The 12,358-nt window shown below is 41.0% G+C and overlaps 1 protein-coding gene across 1 annotated transcript in view; it reads left to right on the top strand.

Annotated features, from left to right (window-relative positions):
- The window catches only part of myt1lb (myelin transcription factor 1-like, b), a gene marked incomplete at both ends in the record, with an annotated part of 58,273 nt that extends 53,275 nt beyond the window's left edge, over positions 1-4,998 (top strand). Inside the window, 6 exons of the mRNA XM_079174143.1 lie at positions 1,371-1,592; positions 2,235-2,329; positions 2,495-2,598; positions 2,687-2,830; positions 3,664-3,723; positions 4,858-4,998. Of these exons, the coding sequence (XP_079030269.1) occupies positions 1,371-1,592; positions 2,235-2,329; positions 2,495-2,598; positions 2,687-2,830; positions 3,664-3,723; positions 4,858-4,998 (766 nt within the window). The remainder of the gene's footprint in view (positions 1-1,370; positions 1,593-2,234; positions 2,330-2,494; positions 2,599-2,686; positions 2,831-3,663; positions 3,724-4,857) is intronic.
- Positions 4,999-12,358: the final 7,360 nt, after the last annotated feature.

Raw genomic sequence — 12,358 nt, 5'->3', positions numbered from 1 at the left:
TAAATCCCACAATGGGCTTCTCTGCCCTCAGCCCTGCAGCTGCATTGATTTCTCCGGTGGTGCAGAGCACAAATAACACACTGGCCGCTCTCCATCTACTGAGGACAGTAACACTGTTAGTATGCTCTGTTGACATTCAAATGTCTTTGTCAAATATTTAGAATATTTTCCACGCATAACCTTTCTGTCAGACAGCCCGTTCTGATGGGGAACTCCCTTTGCTCTCGCCAAGGCCAGTAGATTCTATACGCGGGGGTTTCTAGTCTACCACTGTCTACGATCTATTAGTTTGTTTGTGTTATTGTGTGACTTTGGTGAATCCATACTAACCCTTTAGAAGACCAAAGTCACAGCTGTAGACCAGCAACTCCCGTGTGGTGCCAGGTAAAATGACTTTTCAACGTTTTTTTCAACAGTCTGGTAGTTTTGAAGAGAGAATAGTGACTTCATAATGACTTCAACTGGCTTCCTTGTTGTGGGCACTTTCATGTCAGAACTATGGCAGAAAGACAATAGTTCCTACAAGAACATCTGTGGATTATCTTGAGTAACAGGGTCATGATTTCTGGATAGACATCGCTTTTGAGTTTTTTAACCGTATTTTTTATGCTTGAGAAAGTCCCATTGTATTGGAAAATAGGCAGACATCTCTGCTGCCGATATCTCAACAATCTACATCGATAAATAGCACCACAGGTCAGAGGAAAAAATATGTTTTTTCGATTTTGGGGTGGACTGTCTCCTTAAGGTCTTGAGCTTGGGTGGATGGATTAGTGAAACCAATTCCTCTGACTTCTGATCTATGTTGACTAGAGTAAAGGTCTCATATTCAACAGAAAGAGCCAGTGTGGCAGGCAGCAGTGCACGTGATAACCCCTGTATCTCTCTTTGCAGTCAAAAAGCCATGAAGCTGAACTAAAACCAGGTAGCTGCTATTTGCAGACAGACTTGATACTCTCACAACTGTAGCTAGCTTTACCCCATAATCCATTTTGGGAGCTGTGACATTTGGAATAATTTACTGCCTCATTGCATCTGATTAGCACTGGTGCCGATGCCCTGTCAGCATTCCCAAACTGTGATAAGGCTGCCACTGGGACAGCTTTAAATAAGACGATGGTATCTTTGTTTATATCAGAGCAGTGGAGATAGAGGGGAAACAGAGAAATGATGTTGGCTCATACAGTCTGTGGTGTGTTAGTAGTCAGGAGGCAGACACACTGTAGTGTACACCAGAGAGCCAGCAGGTCAAAATAACACCATGTCACCAATACGATGAAAAGATGATGGAATACGTGAGCAAGTTGAATGAATGTGTGACAATACTAAACTGTTAAGTATAAGCATTCCACTCTGCCCCTCCCCCCCAGGTGTCCAGTCCCAGGTTGTGATGGGCAGGGACACGTGACGGGGAAGTACGCGTCCCACAGAAGCGCATCGGGATGCCCCATAGCAGCCAAGAGACAAAAGGACGGCTACCTAAACGGCATCCAGTTCACGTGGAAGTCCGGCAAGACAGAGGGCATGTCCTGCCCCACACCGGGCTGTGACGGCTCGGGTCACGTCAGCGGCAGCTTCCTGACACATCGGAGGTGGGTCAAGGGCGCTACGTCGAAGGGCTACATTTCAAGATTTGAAGAGTTGGGTTTCCATTCAATGCTTTTTTTACCAAAACACAAATTCCTTGAGATCCACATTTCCTTCCTTACAATGAAGAGAACGAATAGTTTGTGTTTCCTACAGAATAAATGTATCGGATGTAATATGTTAATTACTTAGGGGTGTCACGATATACTGGTATTGAAGATAACCGCGATGTTCCAAGTTACTACGAGAATCTTTCATTTTGCGCTCTTTTTGCCGGTCCCTGTGGACTAAAGCGGTATTGTTTCTCAGCATCTCCCTACACTCGTGTTTTGAGTGTAATTCATTTGCCAATCTTTTTTTTTCTCTTAATTTTCTCTAAATTTTGCGATATAATCGTTATTGTGAATTCTCTTGGCAGCGATAATCGTGTAGTGATAATTTCATATTGGGACAGCCCTGTTTCCAGTCTTTATGCTAAGCTAAGCTAACGTGTCCTGGCTTTGGCTACGTATTTGCCGTGCAGACATGAGAGGGGTTCGACTTTTCCCATCGAACTAGCGGCAGGAAAGCAGAGAGTCGAACATTTCTTTTAAGACCGACTTTGTGTAATATACTGAAACCATTTTTCTCCCTGTCGCTGCCTGCAGTCTGTCCGGTTGTCCACGCGCCACCTCGGCCATGAGGAAAGCCAGGCTCTCCGGAGTGGAAATGCTTACAATTAAGCAGCAACATGCCGGCAACGGTAACTATACCGCTCACCCACACAACACAGCCCAGTCGAGAAATTCTTACCAAGCTAGAGTCATATTGTGCTTTTTGTGATCACTCGAGTCCAACACAAAGACTGTTAATGTCATTTTTGACTGAGGCCTCACACTAATGTGTCACCGCCGCTCTTCCTCTGTAGGACTGGAGCATGAAGAGGACATCAAACAGCTGGATGAAGAGATCAAAGATTTAAGTGAATCAAACTCACAGGTGGAAGCAGACATGATCAAACTCAGAACACAGGTAAGTCACTTCTACATTCAGCGGCCTGTGTGTTCCTGTACATCTGAGTGAGACTGTAACATCCCGTCACCCGCCCGTCCTCCCCCAGATCACAACAATGGAGTCCAGCCTGAAGTCCATAGAGGAGGAAAACAAGGTGATTGAACAGCAAAATGAATCTCTCCTGCATGAGCTGGCCAACCTCAGCCAGTCACTGATTAACAGTTTAGCTAATGTCCAGCTCCCTCATATGGTAAGGGCCAACAGGAACGGAGCCGGCAAGTTGCAGAACATAGCTGACCGTAGCATCTATTTCTTATGCATTTAACCACAGCCGATTGTGCATGCCTCGTCGAAGATGTGGAGCATTGCTTTACTTTCCAAACAGCGAGGGGGAGTTGTGAGATGAGGTTGGATTGGGCATTTTTTCACAGTGGTAGCTACTCCAACAACAGAGATCTGTGCTACGTTCAACGGTTTAGGTGAAACCAAAGTGTATTCACAGTAGTTTACATTGAGCTTGTGTGTGTGCTTTTAGAATAGTGTGATGATTCAGTTGTAGAGCAAAGTGGTTGACTTACTTTTGGTTGAATTGTTTTTTTGTTTTTTTACATGAACTTCAGACATTGTCTTTTATTGTCGACCTTTCTGTTTTTTTTGGCTCTTGCAGAAGAAGGAAAAAAGGATTACATTCTGTTGTTTGATAGTAGTCACACATCCTGCCATCCTTTCATGACATCCTTACACATAATGATTAGTTATCATGTATTCATTGACAAAGAATCATTCTTCAATTAAGAATCTGGTCTAAGTGGCCAGCTAATTTGATCTTATCCTATCCTCCTTTTATATTTCAGCAGTAGTTCAGATAAGTCCGTGATGCTTAGATTCTGACACCATGGTCTGTGCTGACTTCGTTTGTCTTCTATGTCTTCATCCATGTCCAGCTTCTATTTCCCTGTTCATTTACAGTCTTCTGTGTGTGGCTGTATATCAAATACTGCCCTCTAGTGTTTCAATGTAAGAATATCAGCTTAGTTTCTCAAATCAAACTAACAGAAATGTGTCCCTCCTCTCCTACCATAGAAACCACTGGCACACAAAGAGCCTCTAAGGAACAGCAGCTGCTTACAGCTGCACCAGCAAGTAAGACGATGACTTCACTTCCTCCGTAAATGTTGTAGTTATTATGGAAGCAAAGAAAGGCCCTACAGTCCTAATACTTAATGATGACATTTATTTCAGAACACATCATAGCCTATAAGAAGATTGTCACACTCTTAAAGGGTCAATTTGGAATTTTTCAACCTGGATTTTCACATGTTTTTGTGTCTAAGTGACTTTCAGGGACAACAAGTTCTGCAATTGGTCCGGTATTGAGGGAGAGCGCTGCAGATGGCAGCCACTATGTGATCACCCGGGGTAATTCATCACCTTCAATGGACATCCACTAAAAGAGTCCGACAACTTTATGGAAAGAGTCTCGCTCAGGCAAAAGTCTTCTTCTGAAATCTCACAAGGTTAGATTTGTTGATGGAAGACAGCGGTTGAAACACTGTTATTTTCTCTGTCATGGCTGCATATTTACATATCAACATCTAACTTGTAAAAGTGGCAACCAGGCATCAACTCTTGGTCGCCGAAACTAAAAATGTGGTTGCCATTTTCAGTCACCTTATATTTTGAGCAATTCAAATACTCTGCAATTACAATGTAACAAAAATAATTTGCTGTCTGTTGTCCCTATTTTGTATATGATAAAAAATTGTGCCACTGATGGCAACCAAAGGCCAAGAATCGGTTGCCGATTTCTCAAAATGGTTACCAATGACAACCTGGCAACCCTTAATGTAGAGGGCTGCCCATATTTATTTGAGCCGGAGTATACGGATGAAGAGTGGAGGAGGAGAGAGACAGACAACAGGCGGAGGAGGGTGAACCAGCTGCTGCCAGGCCATGAAGCTCAGGAGGCTGCTGGTGACCCTGTGCACCACAGAAGAAGAATGCTGTCGCTGGCCCATATTCAGATCTCACAACAGGAATTCTCCTTGAGTGGGAGTAACAATCTGAGCCTGTCAGAGGCAAATACAAGCACTGTTAGCGGACATAGTAACGTCACATTGGCTCTGTGTAGGTCTCCTTCAATACTGGACCAATTTCACAAAAACATGAGAAAACAGGGTCCAGGTTGAGAAATATACTCCGAAGTCATCCTTTTAAATCCTCCCTCACCTCGCTCTTCCTTTAACAGCTTCCATGTTGTGTCTTTGGTTTCTGCAGGAGCCAATAAGCGAGCAGAACTTTGACGCCTACGTCACCACCCTCACGGATATGTACTCAAGCCAGGACCAGTACCAGAGCCCAGAAAACAAGGTCTTGTTGGAGAACATCAAGCAGGCTGTTCAAGGGATTCAAGTGTAACCGGTCAGCAAAGAGAGAGACTTTAGTTGCCCCAGCAGGTGTGGGCCGTGGATCAAATCTACATACAAACAGGCAGTGATGGTTTGGTCTTATATAGTGTTATTTATTCTGAATTCTGCTCTCTCAAAAAAAATACGAAGAGGTACGATGCTTAGAAAAGACCTCCAGATGATTTCTTTCTTTCTTTTCTTTTCGGGCCTTGCTTTGAGGAAGAACACAAAAAGAGTCAACGGCAAAATAGTTTTTGAGGACATTCACATTTTGTACGTTTTCATATGAGCTGACATCGTGTCATGTAATGTTTCTAGCTGCTCATGTATGCACATTTTTAGTGTATATTTCTGAACAGTAAGATAATGATAATGGGGCGCAAGTTCTTTTCATTGCTTGACGGCAAAGCATTTTAGATGAAAAACTGGACAGTGAAAGAAAAAAGAAAAAAACTACAAGCAAGGAGGAAGCTACTTCTTTTTCTCCTCACTGGATGATTTTGGACTCGATGATTTTAGATGTTTTTTTTTCCTTCTTCTTCCTGCGTGTAGATTGTTCAAGAGCAAGAACCGGTTTGCGAATCGCTTTATTTTCTGACAATGTTTGAGAAACGTTTGTGTTTTCTTTTGATGAAGAACAAAAAAAAAAATGAAAAAGAACAAGACGTGTAGCTGTAGGTGGGGGCATTTTTAAACTGGTGCTGTACATGAATCCGGAGAGGAAACTGACCTGATGTATGTATGAATGTATGTATGAATAGTTCTATTGTAAACATCATTACACGGAAACCCGATGGTGGAAAATCCCATGATCTAGGAGAGCCAATTGATTCTAGAGGAACATGTTGACATGCTCATCTGAAACTAATGTCAAACAGAATGACGTGTAAAGACAATGACCACATTCTAGCCTTTAGGTGTCAAATCTGCGCAATTTGGAGACTCGTGTTGCTTGGATCAAGAAACGTCTCAGCAATATAATAACTAAATCAGTTGTTTATCGTAGGTACGGAATGCAATCTGCAAAGGAAAATGAAAAAAAAAAAAGGTTGGGTATATGCAATTTCTTGTTTATAAGCATTGCGGGGTAACATGAATCTTTTTAATATAGCCTATGTAAAATATTGATTTTTATACAAATCTTTTAATACAAAAAAGTCTTTTTAAAAATGGAGGGAACCTGGACATTGAGTTTTAGAAGGGAAAGTATATGAGTTCCACTTTTTTTCTGTACGATTTTGCACAGGGACACCTTCGTTTCCATGTTCTGATGTTCTCACAGAAACTGAAAGCAGTACCCGAGAGCCTGAAGGAGGGTTTCAGAGGGTTTTGTAAAGAGTATTTATAGAGTATGACAGCGGGACTTACAGGGTCACTGTCCCCACTTATGTGCCAGTAGACTATTTGCACTTGTCCTTGAAGATATTACCCTTGCGTACGGCGGCGTGCAATTTTTTTTCCAGACGACCTCTTTGGCACACGATTGGAGCAACCAACTGCTTGGAGCCACTGCAGGCGTGGATTTAGTACCACTGAGAGAGAGAGAGGAGGAACACGGACTCGGAATCAGAGAGGAAAGGATGATTATAACATAGCAGTGATACTGTCGGCTATTATCAAGTGTAAAAACATTGCTCTTTCATTTTTGCTATGTTTTAGGATGATGAAGTTATCCCCCAGCAGCACTTTATATCTAATCACTGTACAAAGGATTAAATAGTCAATCAGTTCAAGGTTTTAAAAAGAAAAAAGGAAAAAGCTGAAGAGATGGTGAGACGAGACCTTGGAGGGGCCCATGCGCCTCCGTTCTGTTGTTCTAGTTGCTAGCGATCATGTTCAGAATTGCCTTTTTCGAGAGCTAATGCAAAAGGTGCTTGTCGTTCACCTGATTGAATTTCATCTATTGTACTTTACCGTCCTCCTTTCGGGACTCTTACTACCCATCATCCATGACTGCATACGCCTTTTTCCACAGCATCGTGTCTGCAGCTTTTTCGCCAATATAGTAACGCTTCGGTAGAGTAATAGCTAGCACCAGTTTTTTTAATTAATTCTCATTACCAGTAAAAAGGGAAAAATGGATTTTAAAGCACAAACCGGCTGCTCATCTGATGTTGGTACGTACAGTAAATAACCAATCTGAATAGAGTTATCTGTGACTATCTATAGGGAACACAAACAGGTTGTCACATATTTAGGAAGCTGACTTTTCATATCAATTATTGTGAATTCATTAGAGTTTTATCATTTTTTTTGAGCCGATTCATTCTAAAGGTTGTTTTTCAGTGGCCATCAACAAAGACAGGATTTTGTATAAACTATTGTGCTCTCTGTGGAACTGAAGTTTGATTTATTTTTGTACTACACAGCATGGATTTGTTGACATTTTAATTTTGCTATAAATGTGTGAGATCACAAGTTGCTGTGATATTTCATTTATAAATTGTGAACTTTGTACAATTTTTGTCATGCTGGATGTTGACACATCTTACTCTGAATAAAGTAAAAAAAAAAAATTTAAAAAAGGTGTTTCCAGAGGCCTGTCAAATAATGTATTCCGTGTGTTCATTACAGGTTGATGCTGCAGAGCCCCGTCTTCACATCCATTCTTCAACTGTTAAACAGTTTCATGTGCAGTATATGGCCCAGTATCACAGATTGACTGTTTACATACCCTCCACCAGCAGGGGTCAGCAAACTCAAACTGCACCGTGTGCAGCTCATGCTGCTGTCTGAATCATTACAGTGACCTGCTCATGAAAAGCAGCTTAATGTTCCCAAATTAAGTTCAAAACATAGCCACCGATATGTAAACTATCCTCAAATGAGCAACGTGCAAAACAATATAACAGGGTTATGTGATCCTCGGAAAACATTGAACATCGTTCCAGTCATTGAAAACAACACAGAAAATGAGAGAAAGATGTGAGAAAAATGTATGTCCCTGGAAGTGACTGACATTACTTGACAACTTGTCTTTAACGGTTGAATAATGTCGAATTGGTTAGCGTGTTTAGTTGTGATTCAACTCATGGAGCAGTGGAGGTTCCAGGTTTTTGTCTCTTTGTAGTCTTTTTGAGTCTCTCGGTCCTTGTTTTGTGTCTTGTTGGTCATTTTGAGCCTTTTGTAGTTGTTTTGTGGTTGTTTCGCTCCATTTCATAGTCATTGTGAGTCTCTTTGTGGTCTCTTTGCATCTCTTTATACTTGTTTTAATCTCGTTTTCGTCGCTTTTGACTTTGTTTGTAGTTAGTGTCTCTTTGTAGTCGGGTTGTGTCTCTTTGTGGTTGTTTTGCTCTCTTTTAAAGTTGCGAGTCTGGCTGTGTCTCTTTGTAGTTGTTTGGTCTCTTTGAGGGACATTTTGTAGGTGAAGGCCAGGGGGACCCCTTACACTTTGGGCTCCGGTGCTTGTGCCTCGTAGGCCTGTTCAATGATCCACCAACATCTACTTGACTGATTTGGATTCATCTTTGCCACAACGTGTGGTGTTCTAAAAGATCTGTTAATTATCTTCTATTGAAATTCTCTTTGACACTGCATTCATAAACATGAACATTTTGTACATCTTCCTTATCTCCTTCAAGCTTCCGGGCTGGCATTGTTCCACTTTTAAAGAGCCGTTTCTATGTTTAAAGTTTGTAATGTAGCCAGCGTCTCTATGAAAATCGATCTCATGGAAGACCACAGTGTGTCCCATGACTTAATGTCTACTGGTGGGTGCCTTCTTTCATTGGCCTTGGCCTTTTCATGTCACTTCTCCTTTATATCTATAATTTGCAGAGGTGATCATGCGTCGGTGTTGTTGGCTTACCCCGTCGAATAGCCACAGCTCTCACATCCACAAATGACACATGAACCATATTAGATGATAAATATTCGTCATTGGCATTTGCGTGTCACTGTGGGTAAGTTCATCATCATGACCTAACAGCTTGCCAGGAGACGTCTAAACTGATCTTGCTGACCTGGAGTGTCTCTGTTTCCCGTCCTCCTCTGAGGCCACAGTTCACAAACAGCCCTGAGTGGAGAAAGCAGAATGATTTGAACTAGCAAGGCAAATGGTGTTATATTGTTTCACATGAGCCTCCGGGGCTACATCTGACAACTCAGCCTGTCTGGAGTAGACATGATTTGTAATCCATCAGTAATTTATGAATCTGATTTCCTTCTTGGTGTGGAACAGCTTAGGGGGTACTGTGGATCATTTATCAGTTTGAAATATGACCTTGGATGCTAAATATCCTTTGGTTTAGATTTAGATTAACTGTAGAAGTAAAAAGAGTGGATGGAGAGCAATAATGGGCCTCCGTGAGAATTAAATGTGCCAATACATATTGGTATAATAGAATGCTCCCTGTAAATAAAATACCACAGTCCATAGAATATTCTGAAACAATGTGCTTCCAGTCTGTCAGGCTGTGGAAATGCTAACAATAGCAATGGGACAGCATTGTCAGCGGTGGAAATGCTAACAATGACACAGCAGCATGCCAGCAAATAGACACAATGACTTCTCTCACCCACACAATACAACAACCAGGAACATCGACGTGGATTGATAATGAGTGGATTTCCAATTTGATATAATGGACCAATCAGAGGGTGTAAACTACTAGTCTACTTATAGGTTGTAAGTCAGATATTCTGGTGAGGAGCTCCGTAAAAGAGGGCTGACTGTCAGTCATGGATGGACGTGTGGTGTGAGGCAGTCATGGAGCTTTACTCAGCAGAACAGCTATTCACAGTTTTTCGCTGTTATGTTATTTTAAAACCCAAACACGTCTATCTGATCTTGGTATTTACATCACAAATACACACAAAAAGGTACATTTGAATGAATTATTTTAAATGATGCTATATCATCATTGTGTGTGGTGATGCCCCGTAAAATAGTTAATATATACTATACCTGATAACTTTCAAAAGTAGTGTAGTGTAGTGTCATCTCCACATTTACCAGCAGATGTCAGCAAACCCAAACTAATACCATATAGACGCTGGACGTAGTAATGATGTAGGTGTAGGCCACAGATATGGTGTTGGTTGACAGGCTTCATGTCAATCTGTCTGTGTTTTAGAAATACTGGGATGTCAACTGATTTAATGGGGGACGTATTTAATTGTTTAACATGTAGTTACAGGCATGGTTCCTGTTCTCGCTTCTGATTGGTGCGCCAGTGCCAACAAACCCACTGTACACGGGCCGACCCAGTGCTGGGCCTACCTAATTATGCACACCTGTGATTCATCGTAACGCTGATTAGCCTACACTGTTCGTTGAAAGAGAGTAGTAAGCCAATTATATTTTAAGTCATACCATGAAAAATAAATATATCTTAGACAAAAGCTAGCATTAGTGTTAATGAAATGAACGTTTTAGTGCTAAAATAATGTGGACTCCGTGCTTTACAATAATTTTTAGGCTATCTATAACGTAATTTTGTATTCTTGCTTGCTGTTAGCGTAAGCTATCGCTATAGCTATTACTCAGTAGCTAACGTTGCTCATGTTGTCTCTCTCCACTAGCGGCAGTAGGCTGTAGACGGGACCTGCACCAGGGGCCCTCGAGCTAAGCTAACGTTAAGCTAGTAAAGTGAAAATGTGTTTTCTTTGCACACCTTTGTTCATTTTTGTCATATTTCTCTTTCAATGCAGACATTTGAACATGACAGAACAAGCACAAGTCTACCGGGCATAATTGCTTTCATTGATAATGACCTGCATTCCATGTAATTCGGTATGCCGGTTGCAGAGCCCTGCGCTTCAGTGATGGAATACATTTGCTCAAGTAGTTTCTACTTTATTGTTGAAATAGACCCATCTGTAGCCTACTTTACCGTATTATTTATATTGTATGCTACTGATGCTTTTTTACTCCATTACATTTACCATTTGGCTATTTGACAACCAGCTACAACATTGATCAAGCTAACAGTAATACAAGAATACTTTATTCTAGTTAGGTCTCCAAATAGCACTATTTATTAGTGCTACACACACTTTGAGATTATGACAAATTGCCGAGTAATTTAATGTTAATCTTCGGAATTATGGGATTTGGGGGGCGTTGTAGCACATTTTTAAAGCTGCAATTGCAAATGACTGTTAGGTACAAACAGTATTTATATGTCTGTAAGTGCAGCAGTTGAGGAGGAATATGTTTCTAATTGGTATTTCATTGAATGACTTATTCAACTTTTATTTCCGGACACATGAGTCCATGTATAACAAAACAAATACAACAAAAACTAAATACAATACAATAGAATACAAGGACACCAAGACGCAGGTATAATCATCGCAGTTTCACTCGTGGTTAGAAAAAACGAACATACAGACATTTGTTCCAATGTTTCCAGAAACATTTTCATTCTGTGTTGGCTCAGTTAAAGCCTTTATGATCACATTTTCTGATTCATTCAACATTTTAATTTGTAGATAAAATTCCTCAACACAGCATGAAAGGTGGGAACATTACAAGTCACAAACATATTACTTGCACTTGTCCATCATGGGAGCTTGAGCAAGATTCTAAAAGCATCATTAAATGACCTGAATCTTCTTCATGTTTGCTGTATAACTGCACCAGAGGTGGAGTACAGTAGGCTCTAAAGAGAGCTGTTTGAACATCTTCTGTGGACATTAGTGCCAGCATATTGGCTTGTGCATACAGTTTGCAACACTGCCGCTGCACATCGTCATCATCACTTAGGTCATTCCTGATGATGTGACACAAATATCTCACTTTGTTTACCACATAGCTCTTGGGCTCCTTTAAAAACGAAGGAAAATGTAGCTTCCGACCCTCCTTGGTTTTAGTAATCATGATAACACTCTTTTTAGAGTTGAATTTAATGTCATTCTGCAGACCATAACATGAGCAGACTGCTGTAAACCAGCGCTTTAAGGAGACAGGACCACTAAGTCATCAGCGTACATCAGATGGTTAATAAGACGTTCCCCCACCATACATCCTGTCTTACACTCTTTTAACTTTTTAGAAAGGTCATCCATATATAGATTGAAAAGAGCAGGTGACAGTATTCCACCTTGTCGGATGCCAATGGTCACTAGGAAGGGTGCAGATACACTCTTACCCCATCTAGCTCGCATGTTTTGATGCGAATACCAAAAGTGCAAAATCCTTATCAAATATGGAGGGAGCCCTCGCTCTTGTAGTTTGACAAACAATTTAGAACAGGTCAGTGGAGGTACTGCAGGGGGTCCGCGACATCATTTATGGTTGATTAGACAATTTAAAAAAATATATTTTTATTTTCCCAAACATGAATCTGTCCATTATTGTAATAGTTCAGTATTGTATGCAAGATAACAGGTATGTTTATGCATGGCAGTGGCACTAATAGGCCATC

This window comes from Pholis gunnellus (genome assembly GCF_910591455.1).
Source record: "Pholis gunnellus genome assembly, chromosome: 15".
Classification (NCBI taxonomy): domain Eukaryota; kingdom Metazoa; phylum Chordata; class Actinopteri; order Perciformes; family Pholidae; genus Pholis; species Pholis gunnellus.
Note: the sequence above shows the minus strand (reverse complement) of the source record. Positions and strands in the feature narration are given on the sequence as shown.